At 36.6% G+C, this 24,738-nt stretch overlaps 1 protein-coding gene across 2 annotated transcripts in view; it reads left to right on the top strand.

Moving 5' to 3' along the window:
* The window catches only part of stxbp1a (syntaxin binding protein 1a), a 28,818-nt gene extending 4,460 nt beyond the window's left edge, over window positions 1-24,358 (top strand). The window contains exons 2-20 of one of the 2 annotated variants that reach the window (XM_028025364.1): window positions 1,813-1,862; window positions 2,085-2,166; window positions 3,269-3,345; window positions 4,410-4,488; window positions 4,884-4,987; window positions 7,236-7,384; window positions 7,535-7,619; window positions 8,814-8,944; window positions 9,015-9,122; window positions 9,217-9,277; window positions 10,789-10,854; window positions 10,944-11,024; window positions 11,131-11,269; window positions 12,198-12,307; window positions 12,412-12,513; window positions 12,790-12,875; window positions 14,005-14,159; window positions 17,143-17,298; window positions 22,060-24,358. In XM_028025364.1, coding sequence (XP_027881165.1) covers window positions 1,813-1,862; window positions 2,085-2,166; window positions 3,269-3,345; window positions 4,410-4,488; window positions 4,884-4,987; window positions 7,236-7,384; window positions 7,535-7,619; window positions 8,814-8,944; window positions 9,015-9,122; window positions 9,217-9,277; window positions 10,789-10,854; window positions 10,944-11,024; window positions 11,131-11,269; window positions 12,198-12,307; window positions 12,412-12,513; window positions 12,790-12,875; window positions 14,005-14,159; window positions 17,143-17,252 — 1,775 coding nt within the window. In that variant the 3' untranslated portion in view covers window positions 17,253-17,298; window positions 22,060-24,358. The remainder of the gene's footprint in view (window positions 1-1,812; window positions 1,863-2,084; window positions 2,167-3,268; window positions 3,346-4,409; window positions 4,489-4,883; window positions 4,988-7,235; window positions 7,385-7,534; window positions 7,620-8,813; window positions 8,945-9,014; window positions 9,123-9,216; window positions 9,278-10,788; window positions 10,855-10,943; window positions 11,025-11,130; window positions 11,270-12,197; window positions 12,308-12,411; window positions 12,514-12,789; window positions 12,876-14,004; window positions 14,160-17,142; window positions 17,299-22,059) is intronic. The other variant, XM_028025365.1, reaches the window with a different exon arrangement.
* Window positions 24,359-24,738: the final 380 nt, after the last annotated feature.

Raw genomic sequence — 24,738 nt, 5'->3', positions numbered from 1 at the left:
AAGCCGCAAAAACTTCAAACTTTTGCTTTTCTGTAAAGGTTTAGTTGTGTACGTTGTGTAACATCACTGTTGTTTAAATTCACGTTTATGTTCCAGTTTATTAAAGGCCGACTGATTAGAGTGAAGCTGGCAGCAGGATCAGATCTCAACTTTAAACATTTTGTTTTATCGCTCTGTAACGTTTACAACTTTAGCGTTTTAACGAGCTTCGTAGCCTCGGCTCCACATTCTGCATCCTGTTGAACAGGCTGAGGCCGGAGGGGCTGCAGAGATGTGTGTTTGTTAATGTTTTAATGTTTGGTTTGCGCAGCTGGTTGGTGTGTTTGTTCAGCTCCTTCCCTCTCATTGTGTCTCTATCAGAGACGACAGAAAGGAAAAGTCCACACTGCTCTTTCCTCCTGACACTGACAGTTTTCCACTCATTTATCCGTTAGCGCAGGCTGCAGTTGGAAAGTTTTGTTTATAAATAATTAAACATGATTTTTATTAATGCTTGAATTTAACTCTACAGTAAGATCTACTAATTTAATTATTCTATTAATGCTACATTTTTAAAATATTCATTGCAGCATCTCCAGCAATGAAATTAAGCTGTAAAATTATGTAAATTTGAGTTAATCTATAAAACAAGTAGCTTATTTAGCAAAACTAGCTAAGGCAGTTCATATTGTAGGCTAAAGTTGTTTATTTTTATTAGCAATTTTTGATCTTTCAAACTCAGAAATTTCTGATTTTCTTTTCTAGAAAATTTCTGAGATTATTTTGAAAATTTCAGAATTTTTTTAGCATTGTTTTCTGATTTTTTTCTAAATTTCTGAGATTTTTCTGAAAATGTATGAATTTTCAGAATTCAGAATTTTATTTTCAGAATAATTTTTTTTTTCTTTTTTTTGATTTTCAAACTGACATTTCTGAGTTTTTTCCTGGAAAATGTCTGAGGTAAATGTGAATTTTTAAATCCGTTTGCGTCACACAGCAGCGTGAAGGAAATGTCGAGTCAGCAGCTTTCGCTTTGAGTTTGCAGTTTGTAACGTTTCTGTTTTAAAAATAATTCTTAAACTTTCTAATTTTCTGATTAAATCAACAAACGGCTGAAATAAGTGAGGAACATTTTAACTTTTGTCTTTTTCAACTGAATGAATGAAGCAAATTATCTTTTAAATATCTATTTCTTGTATTTTTTGCATTTGTTCAGATTTTATTGTTAAATTTTTTCTCTAATCCAATCTTTAATTACTTAATAATCTGAATTTTCTTCTTTCTATTGTTATTTACATGTAGTTTAAGTTTCACATTCCCTGAAAACAACCAATCAGGAGCTTCATAAATCTGCCACTTCCTGTTTTTTTCTTCAGATTAGTGCTCTGTAATCCAGTTTATTTGATCTCCAGTTAATCTGTGATAATCCATGGGGGTTTGAGAGGCTGAGCCTTTCGGTCCAACATGATGTTAAACCGCCGGTCCCTGTGAATGTTTCCGGCCTGGACCTGCTGGCAGATGGACGGTCACTGATCGGGCCAATATCGGCATAAACATGGATCCATGTGGCAGCAGGCCGAGTTAATCCCTGAGGCGGGCTGGGATTAAAGACTTCCAGCCAAAACAGGAAATATTTATAGTTTAGTTTATTCATTAACTCATCAGTCGGCCAAACTGGTGGCTAAATTGTGCACTAATTTCTCCCAGTTTTGATCAAACTCACTTTTTATTGTTTGTGTGATATTATAACAAAAAGTTTTAATTGTTGGAGAATCTGTTGCTCTTTGTTTACATAAAATCCAGGATTAAAATCTCTTTATTCTCTTGTTACAGAGATTATGAACGATGTCATCAAGAAGGTGAAGAAGAAGGGAGAATGGAAGGTGAGACCTTCTGCATTTCTTACCATTTTCACCAAAAACTGCATTAAATTAACTTTTTTCTTTCTCTAAACCCTGAAATTACGTTTAAGACCAGAAAAATGTCAGTATTTATAAAACTTACCCAGACATTTATAAGTTACCAATAATTTTCAGTTTATTTTTAACATATGAAGCGTATTGATAATAATTATGTGCATTAATGTCGGTGTTTTTCTGCCCCAGGCTCTGATTGTGGACCAGCTCAGCATGAGGATGTTGTCTTCCTGCTGCAAAATGACGGACATCATGACAGAGGGCATCACCAGTAAGACACAAACCAGTTCAGGGTTTAACCCATCAACCAGTTGATCATCCAGATTCCTGCTGTTTCTGAGATGTAAAAAAAAAGTTTAAAGTGACAGGAAATGTGAAAATGTCACCATGTGTTATTGGAAGATAAACGCCAATTATAAAGTTTTAAAAATGACAAACATATATAAAAAAGTGAAATAAATGAACAAACTCAGCCTGGAAGAGGTGCAAGTAAAGCCTGGCAGCCTGCCAGGCTTAAAATACACCGGAGGGAAAACCTGAAGTTTATGTGTTTTATACTTAATGAATCAAATGAGTTTTCATTTTAGGCCAAATCCAGATCTTGAATTAAAGGGCCGGTTCTGCATTGATAAAACCCACTAAACTGTTAAAATATGAATAAATTCTTAAAATCAAACTTTATCGACCATCTCTTCACATTAATGAATTTGTTTTTGTGATTATTTGCAATAAAACTCAAAGTGTTTGCGGTACTCATGTAGAAATATTTGCTATTTTTGTTTGACATTAAACGCGACTTTATTACTCACCATATAAATCATGGACTATAATTTGACATCAGTTAAAGCGGAGACAGCTGGTTAGCACCAGTAAGAACGTTAGCATCACTTAAACCTGATGTTTTTCAACTCACAATATCTGCCAGTAAATAGATAAAACTGATTTGATTTGATTGATAAAATAATATTTAAACACAGTGTTGTCTTACCCCCCTCTAGGGGGCGGTGTCCAAACTGTGGCCCTTGAAATGATTTTGTTCGGCCCTGGACCGCAAGTCAAATTTGGCCGAGAAAATAGAAAATAACTGATCACCTGAAATAATTTGGGAATTGAAGAAGCCTTTTTTATGTTTGATATACATATTCCATAAAAGTTGGGTTTATTATTGAGCAGATAAAAAAAGGTAACAATAAACTTATTCTTGAATCTTTTTTAATGAATTTTGTGGCCAGTTTAAGGTTAAATTTTCCAGTTTTGCTCTAGAGTCTAAAAACACTATTTTGGGCCAGATTTGGTTTGATATGTCTGTGTTATAGGACACATTATTATGATTAGGAATGTTTAATTAAATATGTCTGCCTTCACCTTTAAAGTTGTGGAGGACATCAACAAGCGCAGAGAGCCTCTGCCCAGCCTGGAGGCCATTTACCTGATTACACCAACAGAGAAGGTAAAAATACCGAATCATCAGTAGCTTTCGTTTGTCACATTTTATGGACTTCATGTTTATTTTCTATCATTCTTCATTTAAATAATTCATGTTTGGCAAAATGAAGTTTGCTAAAAGATCCCAAAAAGCACCAAATGTAAGAGATTCAGAAACCAGAGGTGGGCAACACTCCTGCTAACGCGCTAACAGCGAAGCTAATTCTTTATTTAGTTCTTCTTCTTTTTTTCTGCTGTATAATTTCTAATTTGCTAATTTACTTGGCTGTTTTATAAACTTTCAGTTTGTAAAAGTTTTGGTTATCAACTGTTAATTATTCAAGTAGCTAGACGTTTATGTTCATGCTCTTATTTTGAAGTAAATGAAGACTCTGTTCCGTTTCCTCTCCTCACATTTTCCTTTTTCCCCCCAAGAAACCATATTGATGAAATGGAAAATATAAAAATAAACAACGGAAGGAGTTCTACTGAAGAATAAAACATTTACATGAATTAACAACCGAATTTATTCTCACCAGTTTCAGCTAAAGTTGATTTAATGTCTACTGAATGGTCAGACCTCAATTTAACTTTAAATGTTTATCTTCAAACATTTAACGAAAAACAAATTCCCTTTTTTTAACATATTTAAAAAATAATCAATAAATAAATATGGTTACTGACAAGTAAATTATGAAATCAGCAAGCAAAGAATCTCCTCTGTGCTAACGAGCTAGCTAGTTTTTGTAGCATAAAAGATAAATTTGGCTATTAGCATAAATCTGAAAACTGACAGAGCCATTTGGGTAAACTACACTATGTTGGCATAAAATAGTCTAAAATGAAGTAGAATAAAGTAATAAAATATAAATGTACATTTATCTTTATTTAATATCATTTAACTGTTTGTAGCGATGAATTTAGCTAGCATTCTTTTATTAGCTTAGCAAACAGAAAAGTCACTTTATAATGCAGGTTTCTGATAAATTTAACACAATGACTGTTTTACATTTAACTTGCCTCATTAGCCTCAGGTTGTTTAGACATGTTAACCTAGTGAGAATATGTCTGTTATTTTTAATTTTTCAGTCAGTCCACACGCTCATCGCGGATTTCAAAGACCCTCATTCAGCCAAATACAAGGCAGCCCATGTTTTCTTCACTGACTGTGAGTTACACAAAAATACAACCCTGTGAAATGTTGCTTTTCATGGATGTATTTCTGCTTAAACTGGGGTTTATTAAGAAACATAATGTGCTAATGTTAGCATTTTATGCTAACATTAGCATAAGATGCTAATGTTAACATAACAGTGAAGTTCAGTGCTTAAGAACTTGAATATATTCTTTTAAAAAGTCTGTTAATGTTTTACCATCACTAAACTAAAATGAGTCCTTCAGTGTATAAATTTGTAGTTATTCTACTATGAATGTTTTTTTTATTAGTTTATAGTTTTATTAGTTTATTAGACCAATAATGTTCTATTATTGGTCAATGTTCTGACCAATAATAGAACATTGGTCAGAAGAAATGACTTTAAATGTTTTCTTTGTTTTTCCCAGCCTGTCCTGATCCGCTCTTCAATGAACTGGTGAAAAGCCGAACCTCCAAAGTCACCAAGACTCTGACAGAGATCAACATCGCCTTCTTGCCCTACGAGTCTCAGGTAAACAAACAGTTACATTTAATCACATCGCGGCTACTGACTGGTTTTCCATTTTGCTTGTCAATTTTCTGCTTTTTTAGCCTCACATTTCACTCAAAAATACGTAGAAGTTCATGTTTAACTCAATGTCTGTAAGTTTGTCCATCTCTTCGCTCATCCACCATCATGTTTGACTGTTTCTGTGTTTTTGTGCTAAATTGTGTTTTAATTTGCTCCACATGTGGTGAAATTATGTCTAAACTTCTCTACTTTGATGTTAAATTAATTCAGATGAAGCCTTGAAAACCTAAATCTGCAACAGAACTAAGTTGTTCTCCACATTTCACAATAAGATACGTTTGTTCTTTCTTTTTCAACTTTACCAGTTTTCCATCCCAGCAACAGCAAAGTCTGACCCAAGGAGAAAAACTTCACTGTTGCTCATAAAGTTCTCTTTGTAGATGGTTAAATAATTAAATTTAATATAAATACATTGTCAGTATATTTCAGAATGAAGTTTTAATGTGAGAAAAAGTATCAGGTTGAAAATTTGTGAATCTCGAAGATAAAGTAAGATGTCATCTGCATATGAACGTATTTCACTTTAACATTGATGCAGCTTGTTACTGAGTCCCAAAAAGACAGAAAATTAATATTTATTCTTACAATATTGAAGCATAATTATGAAGCAAAAAGGTATTTTGAGGTTAATAGCTGAACAGATGCCCATGTTTTGAAATATTTTTTGTACATTTTTGGAAAAGTGATCAGACTCAGCTGCATATTAAGTCTGATGTTATTATATCTAATAACTGCACACTATTTATCTGTTATAGTCGATCAACCAATCAATCAAGTTTATATGTATAATACATTTCAACAAGGCATTTCAAAAAGCTTTACGTCATAAAAACACAAAAGTACACTGATAAACTGAAATGTTACATTTTTCTGTGGTAACATCAAAATATTTAAGTTCCATTTATGACGATTCAAAAACAATTTTAGGGTTTTTAGTTTAGGTTTAATTTTCTAGAAGTTTATTCTAGATTTATGGTTCATAGAAGCTGAACGTTGCTTCTCCATGTTTGTTACTATAGTTGTTGTTTTTAAATTTGCTTTTAAATATTTAATACGTTTTGTGTGAACGTTTACACCTGAATCTCCCTTTGTAGAAAATCTGTTTCTATTCTGATATTTAAATCATAGACTGGATGAGATAAATGTTGTCTGTTGGGAAAATTGCAGAAAAAAATATCCAGATAAAAAGTGTCTTTAGATTGATTAAAGCAGGAAGTGATGCAGTGAAGGACAGGAATACTAACAGCGAGTTTGTTTTGTTTTTTTGATCCGGTTTTAGATTCAGAGAGAAAACAGAGACTCAGATGCTGAGTCATGATTCGCTCTGTTTACCAGAAACTGATCCAGAAACGCTCACATTTCTCACACTGATTCCTTTCCCTCCATGTTTCCACTCCCACAGTCGATTCTGTAATTTTCCTCTCTCCTCTTTTATCTTTTTATTTTTCTCTATTTTTCCCTCCATTCTTCCCCATTAACCCATTTTTTTGCGGTTTTGCTGCGTTTCTCCTCTCCTGTCAGCAGCGATTAATTCAGAGTCGGTGGTTTTTCTGCTTGAGGCAAAGCGATGAATCTCTGTCCCGCCCACAAGCAGAATGAATGAATCTTATTGGTCGGAGCCGGACATACGCTGACGTTTGTAGCCAATCGCTGCTGAGCAAAGGATCCAACTGCAGAGCAGAAACGAGCTGAAGATGGACAGATGGAGACGGAGGAGAGGAAGAAAACATGAAAAATAGAAAAAGACTTTAATAAGAAAGAAAATAAAAACAATAAGAAAGTGAAATAGTGAGAAAAAAGAATGAAACACAATGAAAGAGTAAAACGAAAGAGAAAAAAAGAAAATGTAAAGCTACAGAAAGAGAAAGAAAGGAAGGAAGAAAGAACAACAGGAAGGAAATGAAAAAGAAAGAAATGGCAACAGAGCAAAACGAGCAAGTAAAAGAGTGAAAAAATGAAAAGAGCAAAAGAAAGAAACAAACAAAGAGGCTCATTTTCTGGTTTAAGTAAAATAAATGTTAAATGTTTAAATGTTTGTAGCTAGTAGAAGATAATCGGTTAAACTAGTTAAACTGGTGTGTGCTGGTTAAACTGGTGTGTGCTGGTTAACTGGGTTAAACTGGTGTGTGCTGGTTAACTGGGTTAAACTGGTGTGTGCAGGTTAACTGGGTTAAACTGGTGTGTGCAGGTTTACTCCCTGGACAACCCGGACGCCTTCCACAGCTTCTACAGCCCCCATAAGGCCCAGCTGAAGAACCCGGTGATGGAGCGGCTGGCCGAGCAGCTGGCCACGCTCTGCGCCACGCTGAAGGAGTACCCGGCCGTCCGATACCGAGGGTCAGCCATTTTAACTCCTCCAACAATCTGAACCAAAACCTGCAACATTTGGTCTGAATCAGACAGCAAGTACAGAACAGAGACAGTTTAATTAAATGTATTTGACTGTTTAATATGTTTATGTTTATCCTCTTGTTTTCTCTCTTTTAGGGAGTACAAGGACAACGCCACCTTAGCCCAGCTGGTTCAGGACAAACTGGATGCCTACAAGGCCGACGACCCCACCATGGGAGAGGTGATTTAATCTAACATCCTTTAAAACTCTAATTTCTTTTTCCTTTTCTGTTTTAGTCCAGTAGACTTGGTTTTATTGGGAGCCAAAATTGCAACATTTGTTACATTTTCAATTGGTCCAGTTTCCTTTCGGTGAAACGATCCAAACTAACTGAAAAACCTGTTCCCCTCCTCGCCTGTGGGGGCGCTGCGTCAAGAACCACTGAAGGAAATGAGACAAAAACCTCTGAAGACACTGAGCGCAACTTTCTTCTTCATGAAATGTAAACAAAAATGGAGCGCCGCCAGACTGCAGCAGTTGTAGGATTTCTCGTTTGTCTTTGAGTCATTTCTCCCACTAGCGCTAGACTCACATGCTTGTTTTGGTTGTATTTACCCACAATGCCCTGCACTGTAGTCCACTTCCTGATTTTGGAACGGTCTCTGGTCCTTTTGACGTTTACAGATTCAAACAGAACCAGAGTTCACTTCAACCGAACTGAGACTGAAGACTGTAGTGAACTAGAGTTCAGGTTTTGGTTGCACATTCACATCTCCCCCCTGATGAACTGGACTTTGTAGGGAAACCTTGGTGTGAACCAACAAACTGAACTCTGGTTCGCCTTCAAACCTCGGTCTCAGTTTGGTTGAAGTGAACTTTGGTTCTGTTCGAATGCATATGTGAACACTAAGCGAACCGGAGACCGCTCCAAAAGCAGGAAGTGGACTACAGCCCAGGGCATTCTGGGTAAATACAACCAAAACAAACTCACTAAGTTAGAGCTAACAAGAGAAATGGCTCGTGGATTTTTACCAAAGACAAAAGAAAAATCCTACAACTGCTGAAATCTGATGCTACTCCATTTTTGTTTACATTTTGTGAGGGAAGAAGTTGTGCTGAGTGTCTTCTTCTGTGGTTCTTGGTGCAGCGCCCCCACAGGCGAGGAGGGGAACAGGTTGTTCAATTAGTTTGTGTCCTTTCACTCAGCTCAATGTGAAAGCGAACCTCAGCAGCTGAAAATGTAACAAATGTTGCCAAATTGAATCGAATCAGTCAGGAGTGTAAATAACTTTAAAGACATTTGTAGAAATGGTTGAAAAACATAGAAAGCCTCGATGCTACAGGCCAACCTAGAAGTGTTTCAACCGTCTGCACCCTGTTTGTCCGTTTCTCTGGTCTTTTGTGTCGTTGACACCTGTAAGTGTCCGTCTGCAGGGTCCTGATAAGGCCCGATCTCAGCTGATCATCCTGGACCGAGGCTTCGACCCGGTGTCGCCCGTCCTACACGAGCTCACCTTCCAGGCCATGGGCTACGACCTGCTGCCCATCGAGAACGACGTCTACAAGTGAGGGAAAAGCAGAAAAGCAGCTGCAGTCTCTGAGATGGGAGGATAAATCGTCTCTGGTCTTCCTCAGATATGAGACCAGCGGGATGGGAGACTCCCGGGTGAAGGAGGTTCTGCTGCACGAAGACGATGACCTGTGGGTGAGCCTGAGACACAAACACATAGCCGAGGTGTCCCAGTGAGTATCCGCCTTCGTCACGTTCTCTGTTGGAGTAATGCAACCTCTCTACGGTAGTTCAAAGGAGTTTATTTTGGTTTTGCTCTGATATTAGGGAAGTAACACGTCAGCTGAAGGAGTTTTCCTCCAGCAAGAGGATGAACACCGGAGAGAAGGTAAAACCTTAAATCTGAAACCATACCATGAATTAAACCGTGTAAAGATGAATTCATACCAAGTCTAGTTTATGGAACGAATAAAGTGTTTTAAATTTGTTTTAGGTGCCGCTAGGCATGTAACAATAACCAATAGATCAATTAATCATATGATAAATTAAAATCGTTTTTGTAGTCTTCAGTCTGGAGTTTTCAATCTCAACTAGTCTTTTTTCTCTACAGAGACTTTATATATTTGTTGTTTCTGTGGTTTTGTTTATTTTTGATATTTAAAATGTCTCCCAGTTCCTGGGTTAAATATTTATTAGAATTTATTGTTTATAACTTATAGGACAATTTATCGTCCAGCAAAATTAGTTTTGCGCAACATCAAAACAAAACAAAACAAAACAAAGAAAGTCTTCCAACTAGAGGGAACATTAATGTTTCTTATGTGTCTCCATAGATTATAAAATTGGACAAATTGTAATTATAAAAATAAATTGAAAAGTTTTGCGCCAGGATGAGATTCTTTTTTACGGTTTTATTAAAATTAGTGTATTTGCCATAAAAACAGTTTTTTTCACGAGTCACATGATGAACTACAGGATGTTACTACTGGCAGAAACAACAAAGTTGACAACAGGAAGTGTTAGAAAATGCACAAACTTATTCATGTTTGATTTCAATTCTTTCTTATTTAATTGAAACACCACAATTGCAAAATTGTGTTTTATTGACATTAGTTGAATATTAACAAAGTTTTACGGACATTTGTAATGGAAACGCAGCAAATGATGGAGAGATAAATGTAGATTAATCCTTCCAGACTGAACCCGTAACTCTGCTCCACTTTGCGCTATCTGAAAAATTCAAACGGTTCCTGAAAGGGGAGACATTGCACTTTCCAGCCAACATCAGGTTATTACGGTAATTTCACTCCCACTGTTGCAGGAAGCAGGTTTTACTTCATTTTAATCTGATTAGATGGAAGTTGCGAAAAATAATCTGCTAGATATTGAAAGTTCCAGTTGTTAATGATAAATGTGCAAAAATATTTACTCACAGGACATTTAAAGAACTTTATACAGTTAAAATGAGCAAAAATATCTGGGTCGAGATTTGAAACTTAGGACTTAGAAGGTTTTTTGAAATCATTTCAAAGTAAAATATTAATACGTTTTTCTTCTCAGACACCAAACTTAAAACTGAACCTGGATGATTTATTAAATATTCAAAATAAAACACAACCAAAACCTATAAATAAAACAATTGTCCTTCAAAAATGTCAACAGAATTAAAATGATCAAGCTTACTTTATTATATAATGTGATTTATTGCTTATTGTGAAAGACTTATGAATAATAAATCATGTTTTCTCTACCAATGAGGCTGTTTCAAGTTTTTCATGTTTATTTTCCATCTTTGCAGTGAAAGGACATTAAAAAGTCGAATTACCTTTTATAATTTTAACATAAACTCCATTTAAATCTTTGGTTGTGATTATTATTTAAGCGTTGCTGTGTTTTCAGACCACCATGAGGGATTTGTCCCAGATGCTGAAGAAGATGCCTCAGTACCAGAAGGAGCTCAGCAAGGTGTGAGCCTCATGTTTATCCACATAAAACATTTCCCTGCGTTGGGTCTGGATAATAACACTCAGTGTTTTGTTTCGTGTTTTTGCCAGTACTCCACTCACCTGCAGCTGGCTGAGGACTGCATGAAGCACTACCAGGGAACAGTGGACAAGCTGTGCCGCGTGGAACAGGTTGGCCCGCGTCAGAATGGAGAACAGCCCGACCCGTTAAAGCAGACAGACAGTACCGCGGTAATGCTGTGAGGAAAAGCATGACAGGTGTGAATTGGTGTTTCAGGACTTGGCTATGGGCACCGACGCCGAGGGGGAGAAGATCAAGGACCCGATGAGGGCCATCGTCCCCATCCTGCTGGACGCCAACGTCAGCACATACGACAAGATCCGCATCATCCTGCTCTACATCTTCCTGAAGAACGGCGAGTAGACGATACATTTACACAGAATAACCCCTCCTCTGTTTTTAATTTTACATTTTATCCAGAATAATTCAGTGAATAAAGACTGAGAAGACATTTTCTATGCTCTACTTTCTTAATCCATATGTATAAACTGCAGGTCTGTGTCTGGTGAATTTAAACATGTTTGTTTTTCATTCAATGGATAGAAAATGCAGAAATTTTACTGAACTAATAGAAATACTTCATTATAAAATTACTCAAGTAAAAGTAAAAAGTACATATTTTCAAAACAGTTACTTTGCAAGACAGCAAATACCTGATGATAAAGGTAATAAAAATGTGTTTCTCTTTGGGGTGAACAGTGTTTATACAGTTTCTGCAAAGCCGGTAGTGGTGGAGTTTAAATGAGACACAGAGGACAATTTACTGCATTTCCTACGGTCTGGAGACGATTTGCAACGTTTCCTACGGTATGAAGACGATTTGCAACGTTTCCTACGGTATGAAGACGATTTGCAACGTTTCCTACGGTATGAAGACGATTTGCAACGTTTCCTACGGTATGAAGACGATTTGCAACGTTTCCTACGGTATGAAGACGTTCTAGATGAGGATATTATGCTAAGAGACACAAAGCTGAAGTTGGTTTCCGATTGCAGTTCAGTATTTTTTGTAAATCGTCTCTAGTGCGTGAGAAACGTTGTAAATCGTCCTCCGTCTCTCGTTTAAACTCCACCACCTCTATCAGCTTTGCAGAGTCTTTATAAACCAAAAACTCAACCAAAAGAGAAGCAATATTTTTCAAAAACTTTCTAGGGATCTTGAGAAAGTAAGTTGGGATTGCTTCTTTTCCCCTAATGTCCTTTTTTTAATTTTACAACCTCATATCTCAAAATGTAATTTGCTTTCTTCCCGTTAGAGCTGAATATATTAAGTGTGTTTGCAGGTATTACAGAGGAGAACCTGAACAAGCTGATCCAACACGCTCAGATCCCCCCTGAGGACAGTGAGATCATCACCAACATGGCTCACCTCGGCGTCCCCATCGTCACAGACGTACGTTTCTCGCCTCTGATCATCTAACCTGTTAATTTAACGTGTTTTTAAGTCATTTCCGTTCTGCTTTTTCTTGACTCTTTGGTCCTCCTTTGCTTTCTCAGTCCACCCTTCGCAGAGGAAAGAAGATGGACAGGAAGGAGCGAGTGAGCGAACAAACCTACCAGCTTTCTCGCTGGACTCCGCTGATCAAGGACATCATGGAGGTAACACACAGCTCCAAATCACAGCTGAAGAAGCTGAAAAAATTAATAACTAGAATGAAAACTCAGGAACTTTCCCATTACATTTGGGTATTTGCTTTTTACTTCAAGCAAAAATAAGTTAGACTCACTGATTGGTTATTTAATTTTAACTCAACATGAATCCAAATCAGCTTTAGTCAAACATTTCCAGTTTGTGTTTCATCAACATATTTAGTGACTCAGGTGGTTTTATGCCTGTTTCTATGAGTAATAACTGTTTTATTGTGTTTCCTGCAGGATGCGATCGATGACAAACTGGACACCAAACACTACCCGTACATCTCCACCCGCTCCTCTGCTTCCTTCAGCACCACTGCAGTCAGGTATTCACGTTCTGGAGACATTTTGGATCTTTTCTCTCTACAGACTGAGGGTTTGGATCGATTCTAGTTGGACAGAAGATGAGTCAGATAACTGTAGCTTATTGGTGATTGGCAGGTAGTGATCTATAAATTAATTAGATTGTCAATCAGACTTTCTGCAGACCAAATGAAAACAGAAAATTGATTGATAAAAAGCCTGTTTTGAACAAATGGAGATAAAATAAAAGCTGCAGCTCAGAGAAACATTTCTGAACTGGACACCCAGTTACACCAGCTTGTCGTCTGTTACTGGGAACAGTTTGGTGTTGATTAATTCAAGTAGGTCAACCTTTCAAAAATAAAACACTAAACTTCCTTTAAGGGCTTTGGTGATCTCAGTATTTGACCATTATTCAAATAGCATTCACAAAAAATCTGTATTTTGATAACTTTAGATCCCTCATTCTTAACAGACTCACCACTTTTCAGGCCAATTGATCAAAACCTTTCAAAGGCTAAAAATGGCCAAACTGGGTCAAAACCAATCAGAATTCCAAGTTCAATCCAAAATGGCTGACTTCCTGTTTGTTGTAAAGTTCGAGTTCAAGAGTTTTGTTCATGTTCTGGGAATTTCCAGAATTGTGCCAAAATTTATACTCATATTTTCAAGTCATAGTTTCACACTGTCAAGTAAGATAAATAAGGATAATTTTTAACATTGCCAGGGGGCGCTGTTGAGCTAATTCTGTTGTGACTTTTGCAAAAAACTTAAAATATTTGAATAATTCAGAAGTTGGAGCTTGGCCTGGCTATAACGTCACAACCAATTTTAGGTTGTATTCCTGTTGTAAGAGGGAAAACCAATAATTATTAAACCAAATTATTTTTGGTGCAAACTATTAATATTACCAATAAAACCCAATAATATTGTTTTATTTTTTCTGATTTATGTGCTCAAATGCTAAAACGTTTGAAAAAATACTTTATGTACCAAACTGTTCAAAGTGTTAAAAATAGTTCATAGGTAACTCTGGGCTGCTTTGATAAAAATAATTTGATTGAGGATTGAAAAATAATGCTAATGTGTTAGCATGACGAGTGGAGAGAAAAGCTAAAATCTTGAACATAAATTATGTTTTTTCTGCGGCAGTGCTCGATATGGACACTGGCACAAGAACAAGACCCCGGGAGAGTACCGCACCGGCCCCCGACTGATGGTGTTCATCATCGGAGGCGCGTCTTTCAGCGAAATGCGCTGCGCCTACGAGGTCACGCAGGCTAACGGGAAGTGGGAAGCCGTCATTGGTGAGTGCAGCAACGTTGGATCTTGGATCCTCACTTTAACTTACTTTTCTACTGAGTCGCACAAGATAATCTGCAGACATGTGGCTTCAAAAGGCCCTACATTTATCGTTAGCTGCAATTAACCTGGAATCCAGTTAAGAAGTTCGTTCACTTCAGTGAAAGGTTGCCTGGTTGGGATTTTAAAGTTCGGTCCAGTGAGTTTCCAGTAAGTTTTGGAAGTATTTCATCAAAACCTGGGCAGTAAAATCTGTCCCGTCTGGGTCATTCAGAAGGAAAAACTCAAAGTTTTGTCCAGCAAACTCCTCCCTCATTTGTATTTCAAAGTTATTGACGGTGTCTTGCAAAATTATTTATAATCTTTGAGGTTTTTTTCCCATTTTTTGACATTACAACCACAGATTTCTATTTTATTGGGGTTTTATTTGATGAGCTAACAATAAGTTAATAGGAAATTAATAATTTATCCATTAAAAACACTTAATTGAGAAGTTTAGTCTGATACCCCTAAATAAATAAAAACAATCTTCAGCATTTTGCTAACTTTAGCATTTTTAGCTAGGTTTAGCGTACTTAGCAAAACTCAACAACTATAAAAAATGAAACCAGGAATGAAGGATTTAAAGAATCACTTCCTGAAGTTCAAACTGTAAATGTAGGTTGTCCAATAACAAATTTGGTCCTACGCTAAGTCTGACATGCAGGGTGTCAATATGGTTGATATTAGCACTTTAGCGTTAGCTTTCACTCAGGACTTTGTTGGTGTAGCACTTTTTATTTTACATTTATTTAATTTCCTTTGGTATCTATAAAGTATTTTTTAATTGAATTAGCATTAGCAGAGCTAACGTTTGTAATTAGTACTTTAGCATAGTTTCTGCATGTTTTTTCATCAACTCAAATTTAAGACTTTTAAAGACAATTATGAATAGAATTTAAGACCCGTATCACAACAGAAATGTACGAACTCCGACCAGTCAGATGGAAATAAATTTACACTTACCCACGATACACACAAAAAACTAGCTAGCTAGTCTAGAGTATGTTAGCATCTAGTTAGCGTTAGCCTCAACCACCTTGAGTCACAGATGTTTAAATGTGACTCAAACTTTTACCTGACAGAAAAGTCCTGCGAGAATTTAAAAAAAAAATGTATATGAGATTAAATAGTTTGGTTGAAACAAAATGAAGGACCTGTGATTAACAGATTTAAGACTTTTTAATGATGCATGGACACCATGTTTAAGGTTAGCGCAGCTGACTTTTTAGTTGGCAGTGATAGAGATAAATTTATTTTTATAGTACGTTTCATCAACCAATTACAAAACAAGCAATAAACATTAAATTTTGTCAAAATCGTCAATCAAATACATCGATCAAAGTCAAAAGTAATTCTAACCAGGTGAGTTTTTAGTCTAGATTTAAAGGAACTCAGTGTTTCAGCTGTTTTTCAGTTTTGTGGAAGTTTGTTCCAGATTTGTGGAGCATAGAAGCTGAATGCCGCTTCTCCATGTTTGGTTCTGGGGGAAAACACCAAAAATACTTCCTTCCATTTCTGAATCTTGAGTTTCTTTTTGATAATCCATCACATAGAATCCCAGTAAACGGTTCCAGTTTGTGGTTGTGGTGAGACGAAATGTGGAAAACTCAGAAGGTGTGGATTATTTTGCAAGGTACGGTACCGACTGTGTCACATCAGTTCTGTTGTGGCTATTAGTACTGACGTCTTAAAGCTGAACCACCCACTGTTTTCTTGTTTCCTGTTGCTTTAGCTGTTGTCTCTCAATCAACTGTTATCTTTAACTTGCAGCCTTGTCTTCTTCTGTCTTTTTTTGTTGGCGTGTTTGTGACCCGAGTGAAGTTGGCTCCTCCCACCTTCTTCAAATCTAACAAAATTGGTGTCAAACGTTTGTGCAGCAAACATTTTCATTTGTGCCGCTGTCACTTTAAAGATATTGATAAAAAAAGTTTCCAGAGGTATTTATCAATATCATTAAAGCAAAACCACCACAAATGAAAATATTTACTGCACAACCAAAGTTGATTGACACCAAGTTTGTTTGAATTTGTAAATCTGAGCAGGGAAGTGGTTGACCTCTGACCTCTGGAAACTTTATTATCTTAAAATGATAGCGGCACAAACAATACATTTTTCTGTGCAAACGTTTGACACCAATTTTGTTAGATTTGGGTAATGTGGGGCTGGAGGGCTGGTTGACCTTGTGACCTTTAAACTTTGATTAATGTCTTCAAAGTAAAAGACTGGTTGTCCTTTCATAACCTTTGGAAACCTTTTTATTAATAATCTTTAATATCTTTAAAGTGACAGCGGCACAAACAAAAAACTTTGCTGCACAAACGTTTGACACCAATTTTGCTAGATTTGGGTAATTGGGAGCGTTGGTTGAACTTTTAACCTTTAAACTTTAATATCTTCAAACCAAAAGCAGCACAAATAAAATATTTTACAGTACAAACAGCGCAGAGTTGATTGACATAAATTTAATTTGATTTAGTAAATGTGAGCAGGGCAATTGTTGATTTCTAATGACTTCTGGAAACATTTATCAATATCTTTAAAACAATAGCGGCACAAAACGAACGTTTGACACCGATTTTAGGTTTGGGTGATGAGGGGAGTTAGTTGACCTTTCAACTTTCATTAATATTGTCAAAGCAAAAGCAGCACAAACGAAAACATTTTACACCAACTTTCTTAGGTTTTCATAATGTGTGAGGGCTGGTTGAACTTTTGACCTTTAAACCTTTTTTAATATCAGCAGCACAAACGTTGGTCACCAGTTGTATTTGTAGCAGGCGGAGGGGCCGACTTCACTCGGTTGGTACCGCCCTGTGGGTCCATGTCTGCCAGTGGACGAGTGTCTGTGTGTTTTCTCTTCACGTCGTTTTTTGGGGGTTTATTTTGGAGAGTCGGGCTGTGGGATGCTGTGAGACGAGTGGTGAAGCCGCCTCTGTTCCTTCACAGGTTCCACCCACTTGCTCACCCCAACCAAATTCTTATCGGACCTGCAGCACCCCGACTTCCGAGAGTCCACTAGGGTGTCCTTTGAGGACGCACAGCCCTCAGACGAGTGAGGCAGAGACAGATTGGGAGGGAGGGAGACAGAAATCACAGGACAAAGTAAAGGCAGCCGCTCAGAGAAGCCCTTTCTGAACGTTTAGCACAAAGGGCTTCGTTTTGGTTCCTCCCTCTTCTTTAAACACTCAGAACTGTTTTATGTACCTCACCTTCCTCCTCCTCTTCCTCCCCGTTTCCCACTGGGATGGGCATTCCTGATCCCTCCTCACTGCATGGTCCGCTCCAACTCCGGCAGGCTCTTCTCTATTTAAAACCAAAATAATCAAATTAAAAGCTTTGATTTGGGTGAATCTGTAGATCGAGTCTCGCCTGTGGAGGTCGGCGGCGGCGGCGGCGACCATGCCCTGAGGAGGTTGTGGCTCCATCCCTGCTGCCTCCTCTCCTCATCTCAGCCGGTGGATTAAATCGCTCTGATTTATGACGGCCACCCAAAGCTCCTTCAGACCGTCTCACTCATTCACCTTTAACCCCCGACATCTTCACCGTGTGGCGCCGTCAGTTCTACTGCTGTCCTGCAGAGCACAAACTTTGGCTGGTCACCTTTAGCCCGCCGTCACATGATAATACAGGGGTGTCCAAAGTGCGGGGCGGGGGCCGTTTGTGGCTCTTGGAATGATTTTTTTTGTGGTCGTCAAGAATGATGCAAATTTGACTCGTTCAGCTCAGATGGTTAACAAAGAGGAAGAGTTTTTATTTTTAGTCAGGGTTTAAATTATTACCAATCATGGAGTTTTAGGGCCAAACTAAGAATGAAAAATGAATAAAAATATGTGAAAAAAGTAAAAATAATGAGAATAAAGTCATTATTACAGCTTTATTCTAGTAACATTATGACTTTATTCTTGTAATATTTACTTTACTTTTATATTTTTACGACTTTATTCTTGTCATTTTATTAATTTTTTTTAGTGTGGCCCAAATACTCCGTCATAATCACCAACATAATTCTCTTAGAATAGAAAATATAAAGTACAACACAAAGTATTTGTCTATTTACAAGTGAAACCATGTTTATCCAGAGACTTTTACTGAAAAGCTGACTTTGCTGCACTGAAATCAACTTTTAATTTATTTAATTAAACTTGACTAATTAGAGCGTTTTGAAAGTAAGTTGCCCAAAAGAAACTGAAAACTAGATTCTCGTCTTTTAATACCAAAGTTTTGAATCAACAGTGAATAATGAAACAATTTTACTGCTGTAGCACTTTGAATTTATTTTATTTTTTTTGGCCCATGAGAACTTGTGACTTGACTAACTTGGCCAAAAGTTTGGACACCCCTGTGCTAATATAACTCGCGACTCGTCTGCAGTCGGTAAAAAACACAAAGCAAACTTTTTTTGTAATCTTCTGAAGCCCCCAAAATTAAAAACCGGCTAAACGTGCAGTTAGTGGTACCAACAAACACAAAAGTTGGACAGGAGGTTCTTTCCACTGGTGAAAAAATTAATTAGAGCTGACGCAAGAGAAGCTTCAATAAAAAGGAAAACCAGAAAACAAAGAGCTAATATCAGCAATGGCTCCTTTAGGTTTTTCTTCAGTCGACAAGAAAAACCATTAGAGACCAGAGATTACAAAAAAGTCTGGCTTTATTAAAGGAAAAGAGACAAACTGAGCAGAAAAAAGAAACTTTCTACAGACCTAAACATCTTAAAGTCATCTTAAACCGTGAAATGCTGCAACTTGGCCTCCATCTCATGTACGACTAACCTGCTAAAGCATTACTGTTTTCCTAAACAAAATGGCCGCCAAATCTTTACCAAACACTCCAAAAATGTTTGGCTTGATTAAAGGAAAACTGAGTTGAGAAAGAAACTTTCTACAGACCTAAAAAGCAACATCTGAAAGTCCATAACCCCAATAAATAAAAGGTTTTCATGTAATACTACAACTTGGACTCCATCCAAACATCCAATATTTAGATTAATATGCTAAATTATGGTTTTCCTGAACAAAATGGCCGCCACTTACTTAAGGAGACCAGGAAAACCATTGCTCAAGATCTTTACCAAAAGTTACAAAACAGTCTGGCTTCCTTAGAGGAAAACAAACAAAGCAGAAAAAAATCTTATGAAAAACCAGAAAAAACCAGAAAAACCATCTTATGTACGACTAACATGCTAAAGCATTATGGTTTTCCTGAACAAAATGGCCGCCACTTACTTCAATTGACCAGAAAAACTATTGCCCCAAAATCTCTACCAAAGATTGCAAAAAATGTCAGGCTTCCTTAAAGACGAACTAAACTCCCTACAGACCTAAACATCAGTGAACACAGTAATCAAACCCAATAAATAAAAGGTTTTCCTGTAATGCTACAACTTGGCCTCCATCTTATAAACTACGGTTTTCTTGAGCAAAATGGCCGCCACTTGCTCCAACAGATCTACGTTTAAAGCTTTGTTGTTTTAGACGCATTCGGAGAATCTGTGTAGTTAGAAATCAGAGTCCAGAGTGTTGTGTTTCTGTTGCAGGGAAAACCCCACAAAGCTGTTTGTTTTCAGAACAACAAACTCAAACATTTCAATCTTTAACAAGTCTTTTCTCACGTCACCATCAAATTCTGCCTCCAACAGATGGAAAAACTCTCAGCTTTGCATCAGAAACAAACCTTATTACTGGTGAAAGGTGCTGGCAGTAAATCAAACTCCCGTTTGCCTCAGAAATAATTTAAACTTCCAAATATTTGAGCTAATTTGGTAAAGTTGTGGCACAAACTGTTTGCTTTACTCCAAAAAGCCCCTTTCACGTTGTACGATGTCGCTAATGTGTCTTCAGCCGCCACAAACGCTCCACCTCTGTCTCAGAGATTCATATTTTGACTTTGGATTTTATCATTTCTTCAGGGTTTTTGTAGCTTTTCCTCTGCAGACAGAATATTAGATTAGGAAGTTTGGTAGTTCGGATATTCTGCTATTTTAACTTTACTTTCAACCACACCGACTCTAAAACCTGCTCTTCAAAAATCTTAAGTGAAACTCGGTATATTCTGGTAGGTTACACACAAAGTGATACATCTATGCATTTTACTTTCTGCTGATTCTGAGGATTGTGGAGTTCATCTCATAGAAACCCAAAATGTAGCTTCTTGGAAATTTGGTGTATTTTTATAAGACAAAAAAATAAACATTTTTGAAAGTAGTATTATGTTGGTCTTGGGACCAAAATGACCCACAAAAAGCTAATTTCCATTAAAAACACTTAAAACCTTTTAGTTTAATCGTTCTAACACAAAATATACCAACATACGCACGGTGGAAACTTCCCTAACACCTGCAGTCTTCCTTATCTCCACTCTTGGGGTTTCAGCCAATCACCTTAAAGCATGATAAATGGAGCTCCCGGATTGGCTGCTTTGGAAACGACAGCCAATAGCGTGTCAGCTTCACTAGATTTGTTTTCTCCCAAATATTTTGGACGTGCTTCACGGAAAAATCTCTGATTAGGTGAATTTTCTGTGAATAATTTGGAGCTATAGCCCACAAAACAATTAGCAAACACTAAACCGCTAATAGTTATTGCTAAAAAAATATATATATTTCTTACAAAATTGTAGAGCATTTTTAAATGTCTTGAGAAGCGATTTATAAATAAAATGTATTATTAAAAGTTTGCACCCAAGAATTAATGGGAAGTTTAGTTGAATTAAAAGGAGATGTAGAAAAATATTTATGTCAGTTTGCATCTGCCTTTATTTGCAATTGGTGTGAACTTGGTAATCAATTAACTTATTGATGATTGTGACGATTAATCGGAAAAAAATTGTCATTCTAAAAATTTTATTTAACAGCTTAAACCTTTTTGTACAATATTAGAAATACATTAAAAATGCAAATGAACAAATCAGTTCCTTTTATAAATAAGAAAATAAACATTTTATTGGTAAAGTTAAAACATATTTACACATATGTTTTTATCTTAAATGCAAAATGTATATTTGGCTTGAATGTTATTTTCCATCAAATGACCTTTTTGTTTTAACTCCAGTTAACAATTGATTACAAGTTAGTTGAAGATTATTTTACTAGTTAGTCATGATTAATCACTTTTCTACCTACATTGCTGTATTAAACATAAATCTTTATTGATCACAAATTTTTGCGAAGGACTACATTTTGGGTTTTATTCGCTGCAAACCACAACCAAACATCTGAAATATAACAAAGTGGAAATGAAATATTGCTAAACTCACATTTTCACAGCCGTAAACATGTTTCAATGTGGAATTGGTTTAAATTCAAAGCGCAGTAAAAGTCGATACTGAACATTTCTCTCTGTGTGCTTATGAGACCAAACAGCTGCTTCTGTTTGGACCGGATGTTGTGAAGTGTTTCTGGTAGAGAGAGCTTGTAGTCATTTCCTGCCTGCTCATTTGTTTCGTGTTGTGACCGATGGTTTCGGCCGCATGTGCATGCTAATAATGCATCGAAGTCCCAGCAGCGCAGCATTTACAGCTGAATAGCTAAAATATTTCCGCTGTTTGGTTTAAGAAATAAAGAATCCTTTGAATTGTTCTTGTTTCTCTGAGAAACGTCAGTAACGGGAAACCAGACAAAGTAAATCTTTGGTTTTTATAGCGTCTATTTAAAGTGAATATTGTTTTTTTTTTTTCCCTACATGATTCATTATTAACCTTCTGACTAACTGATTATGATTTCATAACTCCAGGCTTCCATCTTTTCTTTCAACGGCTGCTGTCATCTGCCTTAGGCATTCATAACAAAAGCTGAGAACACATTTTATTTTGTTTTAAATGTAACTAAACGCTCAGATTTAATGCTGCGTTTGTGTGTGTTGTCTCCAGGATCGACCCACATCTTCACTCCCACCTGCCTGCTGGAGCAGCTCAAGGCCATGAACAAACCAGACGAGGAAGTCACGAGCTAAGAATCCTCCTCTTCATCTTTCCCAGCCAAATCCATCAGTTATGTATGCATAATGCCTGGAAAAGAGAAAAACAAAGACGGAAAAAATATATATCAAAGAATAAAACTGTTGCAAGTATTCTTGTTTTACAATGGATGCAACTAATTAAATTTATTTAAAAAAGATGATATTTGAAGGCCAGATAAAATGCAATGTACCAAAATGTCCTATTGTATGCTAACATTATGCCAGGATGTGTAAACAGTTTTTTCCTCCAGCGTTCCTCCTCCCTGTGGGTTTTACTGTTGGCAGATCGAAGGGGAATGTGCAATTTGAGACGACATTTTGTAAAATATATCATGCAATATAAATGTATTCACATATTTCAGCAGAGAGGAGCGCCATCCGCCCATCTGACATGTTTGTATTCAGTAGCATGCTTGGACTCGTGTGGACTGTTCCGTGTTTTTGTGTCGAGTGTTTTGAGTGCAGAGGAGTTAGCGATTAGCTTACTATCTTGGGGTTGAATACGATGCCAAAAACTTCTGAGTGTCAAACTATTAAAAACGATGCTGGGTAACTAAAAATACAGCTGCCTCCTGCTCTCAACTCATCTCCAGATTTAATTAAATATTTTTTCTTTCAAGGTTTTATGCTAATTAGCTATTAGCTACCTAAGCTAATGGCTAAAACCAACCAAACCGTGTTACATTTGTTTACAAAATTTAACACGTGCACAAAAGTAAACTATAGCAAGTGCAAAAATAAGTCCTAAATACCGTACGTTGGTAATCACTTTGTTTACAACAGTAGCTTCTTAGCATGTAGCTGCCAACCAAAATGCTTATTAGCCGTTAGCAAAGAAATCTGATCAGCCAAATCTAAATTTTTTACCCAATTTTGTTTTGAAAGTGTCTTTAAAGTCGTGTGTCAGTTCTACATTAATCCACAAAAAACGTTTTACAACAATTAACTTTCTGCCAAAATTTAATTGGCCTGAGCTAATGGCTCATTAGCTTGAGCTAATGAGCTAAACCTTTTCCTTCTTTTAACCATTTAAAAATAAATTTTACGTCACCACATTTAAATATTTACAACTTAAACTTACGAGTTTAGCTTGTCTGCTAGCTAGAGGCTAAGCTAGCCAGTTAAGTTAACAATTTTTCTCCTTCTGTTACTGTATATCCTTGTAATTTGTTTCCTATTTTGAAAATCTGAATGCATTTCATTTGATAAAAAAGAAACATTTTCAACCAACAAACATCTTAGCAGTTTTTCTCCAGTTGAATTTGCTAACTAGCTATTTGCTAACCAAGCTAATAAGCTAATCTACCAAACCTGGCTGTTTTCTGTAGTAAAAACGTTACTGAAAATGTTAAGCACATGACGGGCACCAACAGGGAGAACAATGTTAGAGATTTTTACATTCTTCTTGTTTGTGTCGGCTTGTTTGACTCTCAAAAAAACTAAGTTCTTGGTTTCAGTATTCACCCAATAAGCTCAGCTAGGAAGAGAAACAAAAAAATATCAAATGAAACCTTCGCCCCTCCTTACTGTAATTTCCTGCACCAACCTTTTTTCCACTCAAACAGAAGTTATTGTTAAAAAAGGCTGTTGCTTGCTGATATTAATGATTAATCCTAAAAGAGGCCCAGCTGTGTTTCAGTATTGTATCCTGTCAGATTATTAGTACTAATCGGGCCTTGCACTGAGTAAGTAGTGTCGTGTATCTGCCATACGTTGCTGTTTAAGCGTCTTACTGTTGAATTGTGGTTTATTTTAAAGCAGTGCAGTAGTGAAAACATTTCTGTGAAGCCGCTGTGTTTGTGACGTTTTAGCTGTAGATGTTAAACTAGGTAAAATATTTACTACTATACTTTGTTTTTCCCTGTGGTGCAACGTAACCCCGTCCCTGAAGTTGAATGGCTTTGCAATGATAAAACTAAACCTGCGTGATATCGCCTCCCTTCTGTAGGCCAAACAAGTCGTATTTTGCACTATGATGAGTTTTCTGTGATGCAAATGCTTGAGGTTTTTTTTATATATATATATAATTATAATTTAGGCTTTATTTGCCCAATCACTGTATTTATTTAAAAGTTATTCATCAGAGAAAAATAACAGTCTGTCCTCTTTCACTTATTGGGACTGTATGTTTGCGAGTGTGTAAGCACAAACAGTACAACCATGTGTACCGACATGTACTAAGGCTGTCTAATAAATTGGCTTCCATGACATATCGCCGTCTTTCACATCTTATACATGTCACTGGATTTCTATTATCTACTTAATATTTAACTAAAATTAAACTGAAGCTGGGTTTTCGCGGTATGGGTGAGAAAAGTGGAGAAGAAATTATGATTTATCATTAATTTTATAGTATTTTATATTTTTGGTGTTAAGTCAAAAATATAAACCAATGTGGTGAGTTTAGATAAAAGTTCAGACTAAAATTCAAGTGAAAATGTGTGAGTTTAATGTAAAATAAAAGCTAAATGTCTGACTTACATTAAAGCTGGTCGGCGCCATCTGCTGGTGAGTGGAGATCTCTGCAGGTCGTAGGTCACATATCCCATCTGGTCACATGACTAAAATTATACCTAAAATAATGTCGAGC

Source organism: Xiphophorus couchianus, chromosome 8 (genome assembly GCF_001444195.1).
Source record: "Xiphophorus couchianus chromosome 8, X_couchianus-1.0, whole genome shotgun sequence".
Classification (NCBI taxonomy): Eukaryota; Metazoa; Chordata; class Actinopteri; order Cyprinodontiformes; family Poeciliidae; genus Xiphophorus; species Xiphophorus couchianus.
The sequence above is the reverse complement of the archived record's forward strand: the minus strand, read 5'-3'. Positions and strand labels throughout refer to the sequence as shown.